Source organism: Haplochromis burtoni, unplaced genomic scaffold (assembly GCF_018398535.1).
Source record: "Haplochromis burtoni strain Fernald_Lab_line unplaced genomic scaffold, NCSU_Asbu1 Contig_459, whole genome shotgun sequence".
NCBI classification, from domain to species: domain Eukaryota; kingdom Metazoa; phylum Chordata; class Actinopteri; order Cichliformes; family Cichlidae; genus Haplochromis; species Haplochromis burtoni.
In genome coordinates this window covers 313,951-333,771 of record NW_024582820.1, presented here as the reverse complement: position 1 = coordinate 333,771, position 19,821 = coordinate 313,951, and the positions used below count along the sequence as shown (strand labels likewise).

Sequence of the window (19,821 nt, the reverse complement as noted above, 5' to 3'; positions counted from 1 at the left end):
GGCAAACTTCAGTCAGGAGAACAACTGAGATCATTCATCCACAATACGAGGTTAGTTATTAATAAACTGCAACAACATGGGAACAGAACAGCTGCGAGAGAATTCAACATTAATGAATCAATGTTACGGAAGTGGAGGAAGCGCAGTTTTTGGCTTTCCCCATATTTCAAAAGTGCTTCATGTCTTTGCTGTGACTGTCGGCATAATTTGCAGATGATGATGGTTGTAGCCGCTGCGATGCTTTCGACCAAAACAGGCGCAGCTTGATGACATCATCAACATGCGCTATCGCAATAGAGCGTTATAGTCAAAATCTCTGTCGTTGGCCAAATTTATATCGTTTCTATCGTATATCGTTTATATCGCCCACCCCTAGCTGACAGCACTAATTAAAACCAAATGAAAGGGTTGCAAATGATCCAAACAAGTGTACGTATCCTGAAATGCGTTACATACGAGCGCTCACCCGGGTCATGGTGGTCGGACGTGCTCAAGTCGAAGGCCCAGGTCATGTGACCGTAGAGGGCGAGTGGTGTTACAGTGATTATGATGTAATGTTTCTTCCTTCATCTGCTTTTGTTTAGGCCCAAATATTTCTGATCTCATTATCCTCACTCTTTTAAAACCACCTGTATCCCTGCAGCAGGTGAGCAGGTGTAGCCGGAGGTGACTCGACGTTATTAGCGAGTTGTTGTTTTTCTATCAGAGACATCATCAGCACTTCCTGCTGCTCTAACTGCTTCCTTCCTCTTTGTCTCCTTCTGCTCGTGCTCCAGGAGGAGATGAACACGTGGATCTCGACCATCACCGCCGCCGTGTCGGGCGAGAAGCCCGAGGTCACGCCCAGCAGCCACAGCACGCCCGCCCCCGCCGCACGCGCTCAGACGCTGCCGGCCACGGTCGCAGCCACGGCGACCGCCGAGTCCAGCCCGGGCAAACGAGAGAAAGACAAGGAGAAACGCTTCAGTCTGTTCAGCAAGAAGAAATAGACGCTGTTCTTCAGCCTCCCCTCCTCCTCCTCCTCCTTCCCGTGGTGCTGTTTGGGGTCGCTCCTCGTTATCGAACGAACTTTGGTCAAATATTGTTGAAGATGTCCGACTTTTCTGCTCATAGCAACTGTCATAACCCAGAGCGCTCCAAATCTAATTACACTCGTGTAACCCAAAGCGTCGCCTCACATCATGTACTTAGAGAATAAGAGTTTTAACATTTGCAGCAGTTGCTATGTCAGGTCGCATCCCAAACAGCCTCTCCTTCTCTTCTTTCTTCCTCCTCCTCCTCGTCCTCTCCAGCATGCAAGCTCCGAGCCAAAACTCTCCACTCTGTGCCTATCAACCGTCCGGTCCGGCTCAGAGCTCCAGTACAGCTACAAACACCCCCCACCTGCTTCTCTGCTCAGATCAGGAGCAGGAAATACCCGAAATCTGACTGAAGTGGTTTAAAGGCGGGGCGTGGGCGTGTGGGCGGGGTCTGCGACGCTTCAGGCAGCTGCTGTCGTTTAAACAACAAGGAGAACGCGACGTTAGAGGAGTTCCCACTTTCTTTACTCTTATCGCTGTTTTCTGTATCTCCCGTTCTCCCCGGCTTTCCCGTGTTTGCGGTTCGTCTCGGCGGGTTTTCCTTCTCGTTTTTTGTTTAGTTTTTTGGGGAAGTACTTCCTGTTAGAGTCCATCCTCAGCTTCCTATTTTTTTGCGAGGCCTTGTCTTTGCAAGATGACGTGTATCCCTCTGTAGCGGGGAAAACCGAGGCCACGGCGGGGTGATTCTTTGAGCCGTCGAAGCGCAGAGACGAGTCGCTCGGAGCTTTTCTGACGGTTCGGTTTGCGCAATAAAACCGCGAAAAGCAAACGGTCGTCGCGTCTGATTCCCGCAGCGACTCAGAGCGTTACCCTGCAGTGCTTTTGACTGTATGTATAACTTGTGTATAACAAACTGTTAAAAATAAACCTGTGTTTAATTTCACCTATTATTATTATTATTATTAATGCTATTAAGACCTACCGACCGTAATAAGCTTTGTTTGAGGATAACTTTCTTAACGGCGCGAACACTTAACCAACCCGAATGAAGGAGCCATCGAGTCTCGATGGGAGAATAACTGCGAATGTTCGTTAACTCGATCTTTTAGGCGTTCAATGAGGTTTCTTTTCTACTTTTGCATTTCTGGAATGTCTCCTTCGGCCCTTTGTTGGCGTTTTTCCTCCTGTTTTTCTGTCTCGCAGTTAAGCTAAGTCTAAGGTTTATTTAGAGCGGCGAGTATGAAGGCGTAGATGTACAAATAAAACACAAAGGTTACTTTTAGCATCGCTGTTGTTAGTGGATGAGCTGGTTTTAAAAAGCATTTACTGGAAGTGAGTAATGTTGGTGGCTTGCTTGTTGGCTTCAGCACTCGGTTCTTTTTTTCTTTAAGATTTCAGACTTTTATTGCTTGACGAGTCAAGCTACAGCTACGGAAGTCCTTTCATGACAAAAGTCACACTTTTTTCTTTCCATTTTTTATGGCTTCTAGTTAATGAGATCAGAGCTTCACATTTGTTGAAGCTGAACAGGCTTCGCTCGCTGTAAGGATGTAGTTGTAAGCTAATGACGTACGTGATTCTTGAGCCGTCTCACGAAAAACAGTTTGTTTAGATTGAATAAAAGTTTTATTGGAGATTTTACACTAATCTGACATAAGTGCAGAAGATCTCCACTCGATTTGACTCGATGACTCATTAAATAAACTTTGAGAAAATAAACACTAGGTTAAGTCTTGGGCTGCTACTGGTCCCTCCTTTGATTACTGATTAATCTCTCGGGCTTTAAAACTTCAATAAATGGTAATAAACAACATGACAGAGATCATTTTCTTATTTGAAATATTTGCTTTACTCTCAGGTGCCATTTTTGCTCGATAAACTTTTGGAAATTAGTTTTTGAGATCAAGTCTCTTCTGTCCAGTTGCTGCACCACAAACTTTTGCACCGCTTGGATGGAAATCACGTACACGGTAAATGACCTGCAAGCCCAACTTTAACACCGACGTCGTTCCTAATCTGGAGTTATCGATTAAAATAGCTGCCAGAAAAGGCGAGTTCAGATTTAAAGGTGATTTTTCAGCTTACATATATATATATGTACATTTATTGTTACCAATGTTGTCATTAATGGACTTCCGTAGTGGAACAAAAGTGAACAAAAACACCGAAACGAGCCCGAAACTATAAAAAACGTGGGTGCGTATGTTTTTCCACAGCTGGTGGTGGGGTTAGAAGGGGCGGGGCTTGAAACATCTTCACTCTGATTGGCCCTGAAATACTTCCTGTTCTCTTTCTGTTCTTTTGTTTTTTTGTGCTTAATTTTCTGGCGATTTGATAAATATGTTGTGCATTCCTGTCACTGTAACCATAGTAAGATGAGATATTTCCTCATACTGCACAATCAATAATGCCACGATGGGAGGGTGGGCGGGGCCGGGGTTCGTAGGTGACGTAGTTGGAATGACGTGGACCGGGGGTCACTGCTAGTTGGATCTGCACCCGTAGACTTTTCCTCATCTCTGTTACATATGTGCAAAAAAGCCATTAAAATGCTTTTAAAAAGAAACCGTGAGACTGATTTTTATTTTTTCAGCGAATGTGTGTGTGCGTGTGTCACTTTTGCACAGTTCTGTAAATACAGACAAAGTACAGCTGTCTTGAAACAACTTTTTCTCAAAATGATCAACAATATTATTTTCCTTAACGTGGCCCTAATAATCTGTCGTACAACAGTTATCTCGACCTAGAAATAAAACTAACTGTGGGCAGCACGTGGTGGTGGTGGGAGGTCCTTGAGCAGTTTTTATCAGCTTTGACATTGATATGACACAAATCCAAATCATTGTTATTTTAATTTTATTTTGTCTTTAATAAACTTCCATAGAGGGTATAAAAACTGCACAAAGCACCTGGACAGGTGTGCAATCCCTCACCTGCAGCCAGCTTACACTCAGGAGTCAACTTCATGCTCGTGTTTGGATGGTGGGAGGAACCCGGGGAGAACCCACGCAGGTACAAGGAGAACGTGCAGATTCAAACCCAGGACCTTCCTACTGTGAGGCAGCACTGTGTGCTAACCACTGCACCACCGCGACACGTTAATGATGGTGAGCTGGAGGTTTTCTGTGTGAGGTTCTGAGTTTAGGATTAGAACGGAAAAGAGGAAAATTTGGAGTCAAAAAACGTCTGAAGAATGGGAATGAAAAGGAGGGAAGATGTGGGGGCAAATAAAACGTGTGTAGAGACGGAGTCGTTCAAACTGCTTGAAAATGTGTCTGAGACGAACGGCAGGACTAAAATAATCAGACGTCATCAATATCACAGAAAAGAGACACAATAGCTGTTATTGGGGGGTTATCGTCAATAATCATGTGAAAGTTGGTTTTTAGTTTTTTAAGAAATCTCTATTTTTACCACAAGATGGCGCCAGTTGAACAGCAGGGCTGCAGTTTGTGGACCAAGTGAGAAAGCAGCTCCACATGAGCATAAAAAACACATGAAGGGCCAAAATACATTCAGCCTCACAGATTCGGAGCCGCTTCACAACAATCACAGGAGCACCTGTGAGGAGCACCTGGCATTAGTGGAGAGGAAGATGAGTACAGGTAACAGTAAGTAATAAATATTGAGTGTTACTGAGCAGCACGCCAGACCGACAACACACAATATGCTTCGAGGCAGCGGCTAAAGAAGATACAGTGTGTGTCTGTGAGCACCTGTGTGATCTAGAGGCTCCCCAGAGTGTGAGAGTCCAAGGAGGACCACCGGAGGGACAGCCACGCCACCCACCCTGAAAGAGCTGAGGAGAGTCCAAACTGGCAGGGGGGGGGGTGTAACCCAGCAGCCACCATGCAGAAGCTACAGGGGGCTACTGAGCTCTAGTTAGCAGGTAGCAGTCTGTGGTTGCAGACTAGTTACCAGCCTTACCTGAGCACTGCAGCCTGTCATCCTAATATGGTCTCAAAAGGAAGTGTGATGTCCATCTTTCATATACAGTCTGTGGTTTAAATGTTTACTGTTTTAGCAGATTAACGATTTCTGCTCATGCTCGTGTTTCTCCTGTTGTTTGGGACACATGTCACTTTTCTGTCCGACCTCAGCACCGCGGACAGCGCCTCCCTCCCTGCTGCTGTTGGGATTTGTAGTTTTCTAAAGTCTTTTCCTGTGACGTGTGTATCCCAGAGAACACAAAGCCCCAGAGTGCTTTACGGCCGTGCGTCCTCTCCAGTGGAGCAGGGGTGTTTCTCTCCCGAGTCCGAGCTGCGCCAAGCGCACCACACATCACCACAGGAAGAGCCACACCTTCAAAATAAAACCCAAGATTTGAGATTTACCAATAAAACTTTGAGTGAGTCAGAAAGAACCCAGAGGCTTCCATGAAACTGGTTATTAGACCAGTGTTTCCCATCATCAGTTCCACCTGGTTCCACCTGATTAGTACTAAACGACCACCGTAACAGGCAGAACAATTACATTCTCTTCCACTAGAGGGTGGTACCACTACCTGCTCTAATTAAATGAGTTGCCAACTGCCAGTAAAACAGAAAAGGACAAAGAAGAAATTGAATCATAGTCATGCTGTGAGACGATGCAGCTACAATAGATAAATATCTATTGTATGAGTAGTGGTCAGAAGAGAGCAAAAAGGTATACTGGGAACAAGCAAAGTCTGCTATAACTGGTGCACAGGGAAAAATGATCAATATGCTTATTGTGACATTTTTGTTTGGTGGTGTGCCGTGTGATTTTTCTGAAATATGTGCTGTGGCTCCAAAAGGCTGGGAAACATTGTATTAGACCATTGATTAGTGTTACCATATTAGAATATTTATCATAAAAACGGTAACAAACACTGAAGGACAGGCTGGTTTTCTGAGCTTGCTTCAGACATGTGAGCAAAGAAAACCACATCATCTGCAAAACGCAGGAAAGAGATCCTGAGAGCAGCAAACCGGCGCCCTGACTGCACCCAGAAAGTCATAATTTGTGCCAAAGGGCAAGAGCGTCATTAAAAACTACCAGCTTTGGGTTAATAGAACATTACCTATGTTGGTACTGTTTTTGTAATTTTTGAGTATTTGAAGAAAGCTTATCATAATTATGTTTCATGTTTGTTCTATTGCACTTTATTTTTGTCCTAGAACCAACCCGCAACCCGTTCTCACTCCCAAAGCGTAACATTTTACGCTAGGTGACAAATCGTCAACATATTACGTTTTCGGCTACCCACCACGTTCCTAAATGACGACCTCGGAAAAAGAGGAAATATGAGAACCGTCTGGACTGAATCTACACATGTTCGCTCTTTTTCTTCAAATCGCTTAGAAACACGCTATTTAACATCATTAAAGTCCTGGTTAAGGTCAGGAATAAGGTTATGGTCAGGGCTAGGGATAAGGTTAGGTTTAGGGCTGGAATACAGGGCTGGAACGTCTATTACCGCGGGAGCGTCATTGCACTGGATTCCAGCCATAACCCGCCGCGTACCATAAGAACGCCGAAGGTCTCCTTTCGCGTTCCTCAGGAACGCCGCGGGACGTGACAAAACGTCGACATGTTACGCCTCGGGAGTGAGAACGCTCTGCCTAGAACACAACCCCTGTTATTTTGGGTTTTTTGTAACCTTACACAGATGTAATCTGTCATCCAGCTTTCTTCGAACAGAAGAGTTTAACATGCTTTTATTTTGAAAAACGTTTTAACATGTTTTAATGTTTTGTGTCTTGTTCCATTTAATCTGAACAAGCCCCTAAAAACAGTCAGTGCTCACTGTCGGCCTCTCTGTTTTTATTACCACTGTTCATTTTAAAGCTCAGTTTTTAAAACCGTATGATGTAACTACAGCCCAGCAGCAGTATATTAATGACTAACCTTATATTGTGGATGGATTATCTCAGGTGTGAGGTAATCCATCTATTCCCTAACCATCGGGAACCCTCACGTTAACTTATACGGAATGGAAAGAAAATTAGCATTTATCCTCCAGCTTCACTGTTTATGTTATGCTAACCATAGCTGTGTAGCTAGCCACCATGTAGCACGTCATTATATAGCAGCTAGCCCAACTTCAGTAGCCCTACAAACGTCACTGCTGTTTAGTTTTCTGTCTCCATTTATGTTGGAAGTGATAGCAGGTCGTATATTTATATGGTATATTATGTTTAGGCGGAAACTAGCGAGCTATCTCCCTGCTAACGTCGTTCTCCGTTAAATTTCATAAATCCTGTTTTCATGGATGCCTGGATGTTAAACTTAATTGTTACACCTGGCAGAGCAGCCACACATGATGTCAGACTTAAAGACCGGATAAACTTAACTTAAAATTTAAAGAACTTTATTGTCATTGTAGTTATTCAACGAAATTTTTTGGTAGCTTACAGAGGCCAGCAGCAATAAAACAAGAAGCAGCATAGTAACATAATAACCAAGCAAAGGTAGTAAAAGTATAAAATATAAAGTAAGAAGAAGGCACTTAGCACAGTAAGTAAAAATACAACAGTATTTACAGTGTGGTAGTTTAATGCAAACATTAATGCCCAGTAAATGACTTTGTACATTAGCAGCAGACATGACGTGGGGTAAAGGAGAGAGGGAGAGTTAGCAATGGTGTGTTTGGGACGGGTCCACAGGCTGCAGCTTTGGCGAAAAAGCTGCTCTTTAGTCTGTTTGTGCGGGTTGTGATTGGCCTGTATCGCTTCCCTGATGGGAGGGGTACAAAAAGTCTGTGACCTGGATGGGTTGGATCCTTGATCATGCAGCTAGCTGGCTTCTGTAAACAGCTAGCATAGACCGTGTCGAGATTCGGGAGTTTGGTTCCAATGATCCCCTGGGCAGCTTGACGGTCCGGGTCAGAGCTTGATGGTTTTCTGCAGTGCAGCTGAAGTACCACACTGTGATGCAGTGACAGAGGATGCTCTCTGCTGTGCTTTCTTCACTAAGTGGGATGTGTTAATAGTCCATGTGAGATCTTTTGTTATGTGTAGGCCCAGGAATTTAATGTCATTCACCCTCAGCTTCCTCACCATTTATGTGGAGGGGTGGTCGTGTTGTTTTCTTGGCTCTTCTGTCTCTACATCGATCTCCTTTGTTTCGGCAGTGTTCAGAACCAGCTCGTTGTTTCCACACCATCTGATTAGATGTTGGATGTCCTCTCTGCAGTGAGACTTGCTGTCTGACATCCTTCCCACTATTGTAGTGTCATCAGCAAACTTCACGACGGTGTTAGAAGAGGAGTGGATGGGTTTGCAGTCGTGTGTGAATAGAGTGAAGAGAGCTGGAGTGAGAACGCAGCCCTGCGGTGCTCCTGTGTTCATGGTGATAGCAGATGATGTAAGGTTGCCCACCCTGACCTTCTGTGGCCTGTTTGTAAGGAAATCCAAAATCCACGAGCAGATCCATGATAAAGAGGCTGATAAAATATCAGAGAAAATAAAATCATTTCCAACAACATCAAAGTGTCATACACATAAATACGATAACATCATGTAAGTAACTGAGTACTTTTACTGTGCCTGCTTTTAACTTGAGGTATTTTGATGCTGAAAACTTTGGACAATACAGGTCCAAACTCCGCTTCAAGTCCCAAAGTCAAACGAACACCTGTCTAAATTCTTTCATCTTTAATAAAATGATCAGTGTGAAACCCTCTGACGTCATGCTGAGTAAAAGTACTCCGTCACTTCCTGATTCCGCGGAACCGACAGCTGAGCTGCGGACCTTTTAATGGTGCTTTTATTTTAGAAGGCTCAGCATCGGAAGTTGGGCGCAGTGCTGTGTCGCGTGTCCGCTGATGCGCGTGCTCGTCACGTCGGGAAAAGGAGCGAGCAAACGTCACAGACTCCTGGCTCAGGAGGCTCCCCGCTGCACGCGACAGTACGCTCCTCGAAGCAGAAGCTCCGGCTGTGCCTCCGCCTGCTCCGCCCGTGAGTCTGCCTGCGGGTGGAGGATGCTCTGCTCCTCCTCCCGCTGTGGGGAGTCAGGACTTTCCTCTCAGTCATCCGGCCGGGATGCTGCGCTGTGAGCCCGGGGCTGCTCCCCGCCTCTGCCCGCTGGAGTTGGCTCATCTGCCGGGATTAAACACTCGCTGTCATCCTCTCCTCCGCTGCGCGGTCGCTTCTTCTTCGTTGATTTTGCGGCTCTGGGTCGTTTGACTTCCTGACTGCTGGTTTTACTCGCGCGCAGATTTGTGAATGAGCCGCGATCCTCCCGGGGAGAAGGTGCTGTGAGCGCGCGGGGGGCAGGATGGAGGCGGCCGGTCGGGATGGAGGATTAGAGCACGGAGGGATTAAATCCTCCACCAGCCGCTGACTTTGGTTTTGTGGGTTTGGAGAAGTTTCCAGACTGTTCGCGTCCTCCGTGTTTTTGAGGAGTGGGTGGAAGGAGTGAGAGAGTGATAAACGTGGAAAAGTTTCTCGCGTGGTGATTCCAGCTGCAGTGAAACGGCTCTGAGTGGGGAGGCTCGGCGGGAGCAGCTCCCGGGGAATCGCGGAGATGATGAAGGTCTCACGGTGCTGAAACCAGAGGACTCAGACTTTACGCGAGGATTACAGTCACGGCATCACATGAACGGAGGAATATGAACCATCACATTTACGGTAAATCTCGGAGCTGACGTCCAATCAGCTTCTGCGCGTGCATCGTGATGAAGAGTCGAAGGAAGTCCGAGTCCTGAAACTGTGGGCGCGAACTTTTCTTCAGACGACAGCCGAACTCGGTGACCCCGGCTCAGGCAGGTGACCCCGCTCACAGTTCCGTTACCGGGTCTCTGGATCCAGAGGGAGGAGCTGCGGGAGCGGGCGGGCGGTACCGGAGCCCCTCAGATGAGCGAATATGTCGGACCGGAGCGCCCCGGGCTGCCGGCTCAGACTGGACTGGGTCTACGGGTACCGGGGGCACCAGTGCCGGAATAACCTGTACTACACGGCGGGGAAGGAGGTGGTGTACTTCGTGGCCGGGGTTGGAGTGGTTTACAACACCAGAGAGCACAGCCAGCGGTTCTACCTGGGACACAATGACGACATCATCAGGTGAGCCCCCTGCACGGTCACGTGATGGGTTATCGATCGAGACTTCCAGGTCTCAGAATCAATATCTCTGAGTCACAGCATGAGCCTCCCTAACAGCCCGGATCGCTCTGCTATGTCACATTAAATGGTGCCGAATTAGCGGTTGGACGTTATTTTTCATTATAAATCCGAACATGTTCCAACGTCGCTCACTGACTCGCTGAGATCCTCACAAATCCTAAAAACCTTCAGATTCTCAGGCGAGTTCTGAAACGTCTTTTTTCTCTTTACTTTCTCTAAGCATGTTTCTGACACCCTGAGAGCCAGTGATTCACACTGAATTTAGAAATATGTGTTTCGTGTGTGTGTTCACAGTTTGTGTGATTTAAGAGTCATTGTGCCATAAAAAAACAAGTTAAACCAAAGTGTCGCTGTCCCTGCTGTGTGAGCTTTTCATAAAGGAAAAAGCAGTAGAAGATCTGATGGTCCTCCTGGCTTCCTGTTCCTTCAGTCTGTTGCACATTATCTCATTAGTGGCCTTTTAAACATGAGCCTTGTGATTGTGAGAGTGATAATCCAAGATAAGATCTGCAAACATAAAACTTTCTGTTTTATCTGTGGAGTCTGATTCAGTGAGGCTAAACCCTGAAGCAAAGAGATACTACAAAATATCATAAATGACATTAAAGGTACTGTTCGTAAAACCCTGCGGTAAATTCAATGACAACATTCACCACAAGGGGGCAGCCTTTTAAAAAAAAAAATCGTCTTTTCTAATATTTTAAATAGAACGGCAATAATAAAGCAGAACGAAAACACAGAAATCCAAAAATAAAACGGTCTCTCGTTCCTGCAGCCAATAACAGTTGTCGTGGTTACGTTGTGGGAGGAGCATTGCAGGTCACGGGGTGTAATTCCACTGTAACTCTGGCAGGGACATGAATCCTGTGCAGATGTTGAGCTACCATAAGCTTCAGTAATGCTGACTTTAATCGCCTGTGAAAGTTCCAGTAAACACCTCAGACCATTTAAATGTGTCGGGCTGTAGCCTGACTGCTGCTGGTGCAACATGTGGCAGCACAAGATAAACTTTGTCTGCATGGTGGAAATGTGGTGAAGCTTATAATTCTTAAAAACGACAACGTTATTAAACAAAAAGAAGCAGAGAAAGGATATTCGTTACACTCAGTCCTGTGACTCATCTCGGTGCTTTTGTCTCTTTTGAGATGTTTTTTGGACCTTCGTGGGGTTTTTTTATCGCTCCCACACAGTTTGGTTTGTCCTTCAGTTTGACAGAAGTTCAAATCTAAACACGAGCAGGTTTACACCAAGACAGGAAGCAGCTTTTTCTGCTGCTGCTGGGTTTCCTAATGAACGAGGAGCTCAGTGATGAGGAGTAACTTAGATTTAGATTTTTATCAGGGCAGGACAGCTCGCGGGCAGGTGAGGGACTTGTTCCTGTTCTCAGGTCTGATGGGTTTATTTCTGAGCCACGCCCTGCAGTTCCACTAACGTCCAGCAGGGGCTGCAGCAGTGCGTCAGTCCCCATAGACTCCTACGGTAAACGTTTACAGCCACATAGACAAACTGATTGGTCTTTGTAGATAATTCTTATTAGGGGCGTGGCCTCTTTGATTGATAGGTGCATGGCGCAGGCAGCTGTAGCTCCAAGCTGTCTGCTAGCCTTCGGCTAAGCTAACTGGAGTCCTGTTTGGGCTGTTGGAGGTTTTTTAATAACATCATCTGACAGGTGAAGTAATGTTAACATAATAATGTTTTATATTTTTGTTGCTGTTGCACAGTGGTGGTTGTGCACTCGTTTCACAGCTGCTTTAATGTTGTGTGAATTTGAGTTTTTCATCCTCAGTTTACAGCTTTAAATATCTGTTTTTATTTCCACACCTCCTTACCTCACTGCTTATTTATGATATTTATTTAACCCTTGGTGGCCGTTAGCACACCATCATGAAGCAACAGACAACTGTGGAAAACAAAAAAGCATCGTGTTCAGAGAAATCCTGCGAACCACTCTCAAGGCAGCTCGTGGATGTGTGTGGACTAATTAATTCAGAGTGAAACCAGCTCACAAACACCTAAAAGCTTTAATCTGGGATTATCTGACACTTATGTAACACGAGTCTGTTTCCCCATCAGGACTTTTTAGCTAGTTTGCATCGCTTTGAGGGCAATTTTGGCACTTTGTTGGGGATGTGAGGTTTTCACAATGTGATGGCTGTGGAGGAACACATCACAGGGCACAGTCAGTGGGTCCACAGAGCCTTAAAGGGGCGAACACAGCGTGCTGACCTGTGAGGCATGAGACGGTGTGAATGCATTGGCTGTGCAGGTAGACGTGATCGCAGCACAGGCGTGGACGTTTTACACTAAGCACACACACGAAGGAAGAGCAGCACTCGATTGGCTCAGACTTCATTTTGACAAAGCACAGATTTGATTCCTGAGTTATTTTTTAAAGATACTAATAAACTCTTTGAGTCTCTCTTTCAAACTGGAAAAATTCCCAGCAGCATTGGGAATGTTAGTTCCCTCCTGTCAGACCAGTTTCTCCTGCAGGATTTGGTCTCAGTAAAACTTCCTGTGGGAAGCTGCTCCTGGATTTGGAGCCACTGAGATAAAACAGACTTTTATATGAAATCTTTTTTGGAGTCGGGGCTGCTCGTGGAATAATTTTGCCCTTCTGGTCGGCCGCGTTTTATCTCTGGGAACATTTTCGACATTTTGAATGAAAAGTTGAAAAAGCCCTGAGCTGAGGCGAGAAGCAGCAGAGGGATTTTCTCTGAGAGCAAATTGGAGCGAGTGGAGGAGGGAGATGATTCAGCGAGGTCGCTCATTCACAACACACACACACACACACACACACACACACACACACACACACACACACACACCTGTGTATTCACCAACACTGAACAGCCTGTGAGTCACTGCAGCAGCAGCAGGCGTGTTTGGACAGTTTATATGGCAAGTCAGCTGCAGCCTGGAGCGTGTGTGTGCGTGTGTGTGTGTGTGTGTGTGAGACTAATTGAATAGCTGGATGCTGTCTCTCTGTCAGGGTTGTTAAATTTGTGTTTGTGCCAAATTTTCCCTCAGAGCTGACTGCAGGTTTCTGCTGACCAAAGTTATTAAGACCTGTCAGTCACAGTTTAAATTCAGATCGTTAATTAAAATAAATACATTTAGTAACATCTGAAAAAATACCAAAAGGAACATCAGTAAAATCCTCAGATTATTAAGAACAAAGTCAAATGAAGGAATAGTAAAGAAAGCTGAAAAATACTGAAATGTACGTCACAAATAAAATCCAGAAAATAAAATAGAAAAATTCCTTAAAAAGATTGTATAAGAGATTGTATAAGGAATTCTAATTTTTTTTATATAAACTATCCAAAAGACGTGAATATATCTGGAAAAATAACAAAAACTTCCACTGAAAATAATCTGATAACCAAACAAACAAACTGTCCTAAAATCTGCACGAATGTAAAAACATGAAAGAAAAATCAATGTTTCGGAAAAAATTCCATAAAAAGTAAAATGTTAAAAATGACATAAGAAATACAAATAAAACAGGATTTTCTACAAACATTAGGCTAATAAAATGTCAGAAGATAAAATGAATATCATGTGTTTTTAAAAAGTTAAAAAAAATACCTTAAAAAAGGGGAAATATGAAAAATACTAAAAAGGTAAAATTTCTTAAAAGTATAACAAACTCAAATTTTTGATCAATATTTTTAAATATCCTAAAAATATTTTAAAAGTATGTTTTAAATATCTAATACATGTTTTTACCCACAGTCGTTTCTCAAAAGTCTCAAAATCATGATTGACTTGAATAATGATAAAAAACACAGAAGAGACACAAAACTAGACAAGTTAAACAAGAGATTGTTAAACAGACGCACACACACACAGTTTTCTTCATGCTGCCTGAACATTCGTCACAGTCGAAAAAGAAAAACGTGTTTGTGTGGATTTAAAAAGAGGACGACGCGGTGAACAGCGTGTCCCCTTCAGGCCACCGTCCGGTGCTGCGTCTGCTTCTCGGTCTGGAGGAAATGTCTCTGGTCCCGGCTGATGTATGGGCCTCTTCATCAGCCAGAGGGGAAATGTGCCAGCTCGCCGTCACAGTCCGAACGGACGGAGACCAGCTCTGCTCTCAGAGCTTAAAAATATCCTTAATGGCTCCAACCAGAGCACGTCTGACCTCCATCCTGCAGCTGCTGTCTCCACCTGATTTTGCTGTCCTGGGTTTAACGGCACCTTTAAACCTGGACCTGTTTTTTTTTTTTTTTTCTTTTCAGGTCTGAACTAGTCGCAGGAAACAAAATATTAGAGTTCAGGTGAACAGAGCAGGTAGCAGAGATACCAGTGTTTACTTTCAAAATAAAAGCTCTGGCTTACTGTTGAAGCCTTGTTTTTACTCGGACCGCAAACGGTCTGTTTCCAGTTTGTGTTGCACTCTTCTTAACACTCACTGACTAGTTGCTGAGTTTTTGCTGTCAAGCAGGCATCTTTCACACAAACTACAGGTAACCACGGCGATCTGTTCCTGACCAAAGACCAATCAAAAGAGTTCACACAGTCTGTACAATAACACAGAGAAACCCAACAATCATATGACCTCCTATGAGCAGCACTTTGGCGACAGTGGGAAGGAAAAACTCCCTTTTAACAGGAAGAAACCTCCGGCAGAACCAGGCTCAGGGAGGGGCGGGGCCATCTGCTGTGATTGGTTGGAGGTGAGGGGAGAAAAAACAATCATGAGATTTTTGCTGCACTGATCTAGCAACAATTGGCAACCAGTTGGGACGTTTTCATTTCTTCCCTAGCAACCCGGTGGTTGCCAGGTTGAGTGACTGAGGCCTTCAGTAGCTTGTTTCAGACAGGAGGAGCCGATGGGCTCCACAGCGTAGCAGGATTAGACACAGAGGCATTATTTTTAACTGCATGTCATGCAAAGCTCTTCTTGCAGGGTGCACGAACAAACACAGAGCAGTTTGGGAAAAGCTTCAACCAGCAGGTTGTTTAGTCACATGTTTAGTTCAGGGCTGCAGACGGTCTGCAGGTTATTTTCTCAATGAGTCACTAAGGCTCGTTCACTCTGCAGGTCTTAATGCTCAATTCCGATTTTTTGATCAAATCCGATTTTTTTTGTCTGCTCGTTCACACTACAAATAAAATGCGACAGCAAACGCGCTCTAGTGTGAACGCTCAAAGCGGCCCGCATGCGCAAAAGAAGACGTCACACACAACGCGCTCTGTTTAGACCCAGAGCAAACAGTATTGTTTGACTGATGGCCTTAATATAAAGACTTCGGACTTTACGTTTCCCAATTTTTGCTTTAAGTTATTTTGTTATTTACATAATAATGTAAATAACCTAATAATGATCCTTATTGCTGTTTTAGAGGAGCGGTGCTTCAAAGGATAGTTGCAGATTTCTGTCAGAATCTGCAGATTATACAGTACAAATAAAATGTTCACGTTTCTCCAACGTTGTCTTCCCAACAGTTTCACTGACATCTACACTGGATGGACAGGAAGCGTTCACGATGTCTTCTCCGGCGCTGATAATTGGCGTCTGTCTTGTGTCAGTGACGTAAAAGACGGATTTAATGCAGACATGACCATCAAACAGCAGTCGCTTTCTAAAACATCAGATATGTATCGGATTCAGGACCACATACGAAAGTGACCCAGATCGGATTTGAAAATATCGGATTTGTGCCGTTCACACTGTCACACCATGATCGGATATGGGTCGCATAGGGTCAAAAAAATCGGATTTGATGCGCTTTCGCCTGCAGTGTGAACGTAGCCTTAGACTATAAACTATAAGTAAAAGTCTGAAAGCTGTTTCAAAGTGTGGGACGATATATTCATCAATCAGAAACTAAAAAAGCCTCAAATCTTAAGTTACATAAGTTTTTTCTTGCGTCTTAGTTCAGGTCACACATCAGAGTCTGTAAAGGATTTACTGTAGAGTCTGTCTTTGCTTTGACACTTTATTAAATCAGAGTTTATCATCATGTGAAATGAAGTCACAGTTTCATGTTTTTAAGGTCAAACTAAGTAAAGTTTTTCCTGTTTGTGCACTTCCTGTATGTTTTTGTTGCGTCTGCTAAAGAGAAAAGTGAAAAGCGTGATGATGGCTCAGATGGAAATGAGCTGTGCTGACACTCTGATGCCAGGTTTGTGTCCTCTGATGGAGTTTGTGTGTGCTCAGTGGCGGCTGCTCTCCGCAAAACCATTTACGTTTGCTTTTCAGTCAGCCCAGTCAGCGACAGCCCCGCCACAATAAAAGCACCGGTCGCCCGCTCAGCAGTTTGGCGCAGCCTGAAGCGACAAGGTTCCAGGACACGTTCAAAATCACGTGGGACAAAAGTGCATCACAAGGCAACGGTTAGCTTTTTTTGACACATTTGGATTAGCAAACATTTTGTCGTCTTTGAAGTCGCCCCTGTGGAATAAATGTTGAATCTTCTGTGCAAAGTAACTTCACCCCGTCATCAGAAGGTGTTCTGGAACAGCTCGTAGAAAGTTTGGATCACTCTTCATGCAGAATTTCTTCTGCTGCCAGATGTTTGAGGATTTTCTTGCATGTGCTCATTTTAAATCTCCCACAGGGCTCCAGATCATCTTCTTTCCACTCTGTTCCTCAGCAGGTTTGTTTGTGTCCACCTCTGGTTTGGCTCCAGCTTTCAGACATGATCTTCAGCACCCTTTGATTATGAAGAACCAATCAGGGCACGCTTTATTAAGTAAAATCTTTTACTTTTTATTTTTGTGCTTCAGTTGATTACCAACACAGCACAGATGATTGAAGCCACATCACTGCTGGTTTTGGTTCCTGTATGGAGTCTGTGTTATACTGGGAGCATCATCAGGTGACCAAAGCCAGTGCAGTGGTTTGGATTTGAGCAGGAAATCCATAATTTACTAGTCCCTAAGGACCCCAAAGTGCTTTACACATCCAGTCATCCACCCATCCACACACTGGTGATGGCAGCTACATTGTAGCCACAGCAACTCTGGGGCGCACTGACAGAGGTGAGGCTGCCGGACACTGGCGCCACCGGGCCCTCTGACCACCACCAGTAGGCAACGGGTGAAGTGTCTTGCCCAAGGACACAACGACTCAGGCTGTCGGAGCCGGGGCTCGAACCGGCAACCTTCCGATTACAAGGCGAACTCCCAACTCTTGAGCCACGATCGCACCCACGATCATGGCGATTGATCAGTGGTCTTTGATCAGTGGTCATGAGAATTTGCACATTAATAATCATAAACTGAGCTCCCAGCCCATTGTTCCTTCAGTGGGCTGGTTTCAGTCATTATGCAAATGTCCTGTTTATAAGGTTGGAAACCTGCAGTCAGCTGAGACTGAAGGAGTCACCAGGATGATGACCAAACGTTTCCCCCAATGAAAACATCCAGATGAACAGAATCAACCTTTTGGGATTTCCTTACCTGGATGACTGAGGATGCATCAAGACATACTTTGCTCTCTCTGTAAATACCCACAGCACTTTTTCACAACAAACCTAGTGTTTGCAGTTATGTGGGCCTAAGGGTGCAGCTAGAACCCCACACCTGTTCCTCCACCCATAACAGCGTCGTTGCTGCAGGACTGGAGTTTTACTGCAGCCTTGTTTTTGTAACCAGTATACAACCATTTGAGCACCACAGCTGACTGCAACATGTTGAAAATCTTCTGCGTTTGAAAACTAGACGCCAAATATTTGCCGACCTTCATCAGTCAGTCTGTCGGGTTGCAGTTGCTTGGAGACAGGTTGCCTGTTAGCAATCAGGCGCCTAATGTGAAAAAGTTCAAACATCAGGGTGCCGCTGATTTTCTTTTTGTTCTAGTAGATCGGAGCTTCCTGTTTTCACTGCAGTGCGACTGAGCCGTGTGAAGGTCTCATGTTTAAAGTAAAAGTGTTCGATGTGGCTTCGAGCAGGTGAAACTTTGACCTTTTAGTCTTGGTGATCGTTGACTCGGTCACTGTTCCTCAAAATCACCGTGACGATGCAGAAATATGGAGACCTGAGAGTTGAGATGTTTACTCTGTATTTTCTATTTATGACCCAGAAAGTAACGATTACACATTAAACTCTTCATCTGTTTTGTACCAACCGCAGTAAACAGAGTGATGTCACACAGCCTCACAGTGACTTTTAGCGCTGACTCTTTCCTTCGTGCCGGTATTGTGCAGTGGCTTCTGCTGAAAGCTCTGAATCATGACTGCACTCGTCCCCCCTCCCCGCCTGCCTGATGGATCGCCGCAGTAATTGCAGGCTCCATGTAGACGCATTAAATCCACGTTGAGTTTTTCTGAAAGAGCGAGAGCGGGACTGTCTTTTTCTTTCATTGGCTCTTTCATGGCCGCGGCCTCCCGCAGGGCGATCGGCCTTTATGTTCCTCTGTAGAGAAGCACAGGCGGCTGCTGAATGGCAGCAATTATCAGCCGCTGGTTGCTGCTGCACACAGCTCACATTTCCAGCTCTCACATCTCAGTTCCCTTCAGCTTCGTGCTTTTCATCTTTTCCACGAGTCCGACTCAGACTGTAAAGATCTTCCTGCACGCTCTGACACTCTGACCAGTGTTCAAGTTTGAGGTCTTATTGTATAGCTTTGTTTTCTCACATGTCCACAGCATGTGCCTTTTTAAATTCAGCCCAAATACTAAACGCATCATTGATGTGTTTGAGGGATATTGTTGTGAGATTTTTGCTCATTTTAGTTAAATTTCAGTCGAGTGCTCTCCAATGAAACGCCTCCTCCTCGAGTTTCAAATGATATTTTAATGCGCAGAAATAAAGGTGAATATTCAGCCCTGGTACTCTTGCATCTGTCTGCTGCCTGCTGATCGTAGGATACTGATTGAGAGACTTAGAACCTGGGTGGTCGTCTCTGGGTCAGCTCTCGACTGGTTTTCTTGTGGTGTGCCTCAGGGCTCGGTCCTGGGACCTACCTATATGTCCTTTGGCACTGCATTCATCTTATAATGAAACTGATTGCAGCAAATTATCTGAATTTAAAAAAAAAATTGAAGCTCTGATATGTGTACCTGACAACTTTGTTCCCATAGTAACGGAAACTCTTGGCTGTTACCTTTGATCAGGTGTTCAGGTGGGAGAACTTAAAGGAGGTCCAGCTGGCTTGGACTCAAGAGCTAGTCCTCAGTGTCCCCGAGTCAAATTTTAAATTCAAATTTTATTTGTCACATACACAGTCATACACAGTACGATATGCAGTGAAATGCTTAGACAACTGCTCGTGACCTAAAGAAAAAAAGACTATGAATAGGAGAGGAAATAAATATGAAAATTAAAATGAAGGGTAAATTTAACTAGGAAGGAATAAAATATAAAAATTCAAGTTAAAAATAAAATAACTGTACAACAAAATACACAATATAGAAATATATAAAAATATATGAAGAAATATAGAATAACAGCAGCTGGAAAGTGGAAATGAAGAAATATAATGTCCAGTGTTGTGCAATCCACATGTGTAAGTGTCTTGTGCAGTGCAAATATGCTTAAAGTGATTTATTTAAGTGACTTGTGACAAAGTGATTAGATTAGATGACCACGCAGTGTAGTTGTGCAGTGGCCACTAGTGTAAACAAATGTCCAGTGTGTGTAAGAACCATGTGTGGGTCAGTACTGTGTGGTGGTGTGATTGAGAGACCGTATCGCCTGCGGGAAGAAGCTCCTCCTCAGTCTCTCTGTGTTGGTCTTCAGGGAGCGGAATCGCTTTCCTGACC

General features: G+C 44.6%; 2 protein-coding genes across 3 annotated transcripts in view; both read left to right on the top strand.

Moving 5' to 3' along the window:
* The window catches only part of LOC102297081 (spectrin beta chain, non-erythrocytic 1), a 113,262-nt gene extending 109,677 nt beyond the window's left edge, over positions 1-3,585 (top strand). For both annotated transcript variants that reach the window (XM_014341190.2, XM_042213604.1), the window contains one exon: positions 777-3,585. In XM_014341190.2, coding sequence (XP_014196676.2) covers positions 777-989 — 213 coding nt within the window. In that variant the 3' untranslated portion in view covers positions 990-3,585. The remainder of the gene's footprint in view (positions 1-776) is intronic.
* Positions 3,586-8,752: 5,167 nt separating this feature from the next.
* LOC102304240 (echinoderm microtubule-associated protein-like 6) overlaps positions 8,753-19,821 on the top strand; it is a gene marked incomplete in the record, with an annotated part of 54,946 nt that continues 43,877 nt past the window's right edge. Inside the window, 1 exon segment of the mRNA XM_042213603.1 lies at positions 8,753-10,045. Coding sequence (XP_042069537.1) covers positions 9,849-10,045 — 197 coding nt within the window.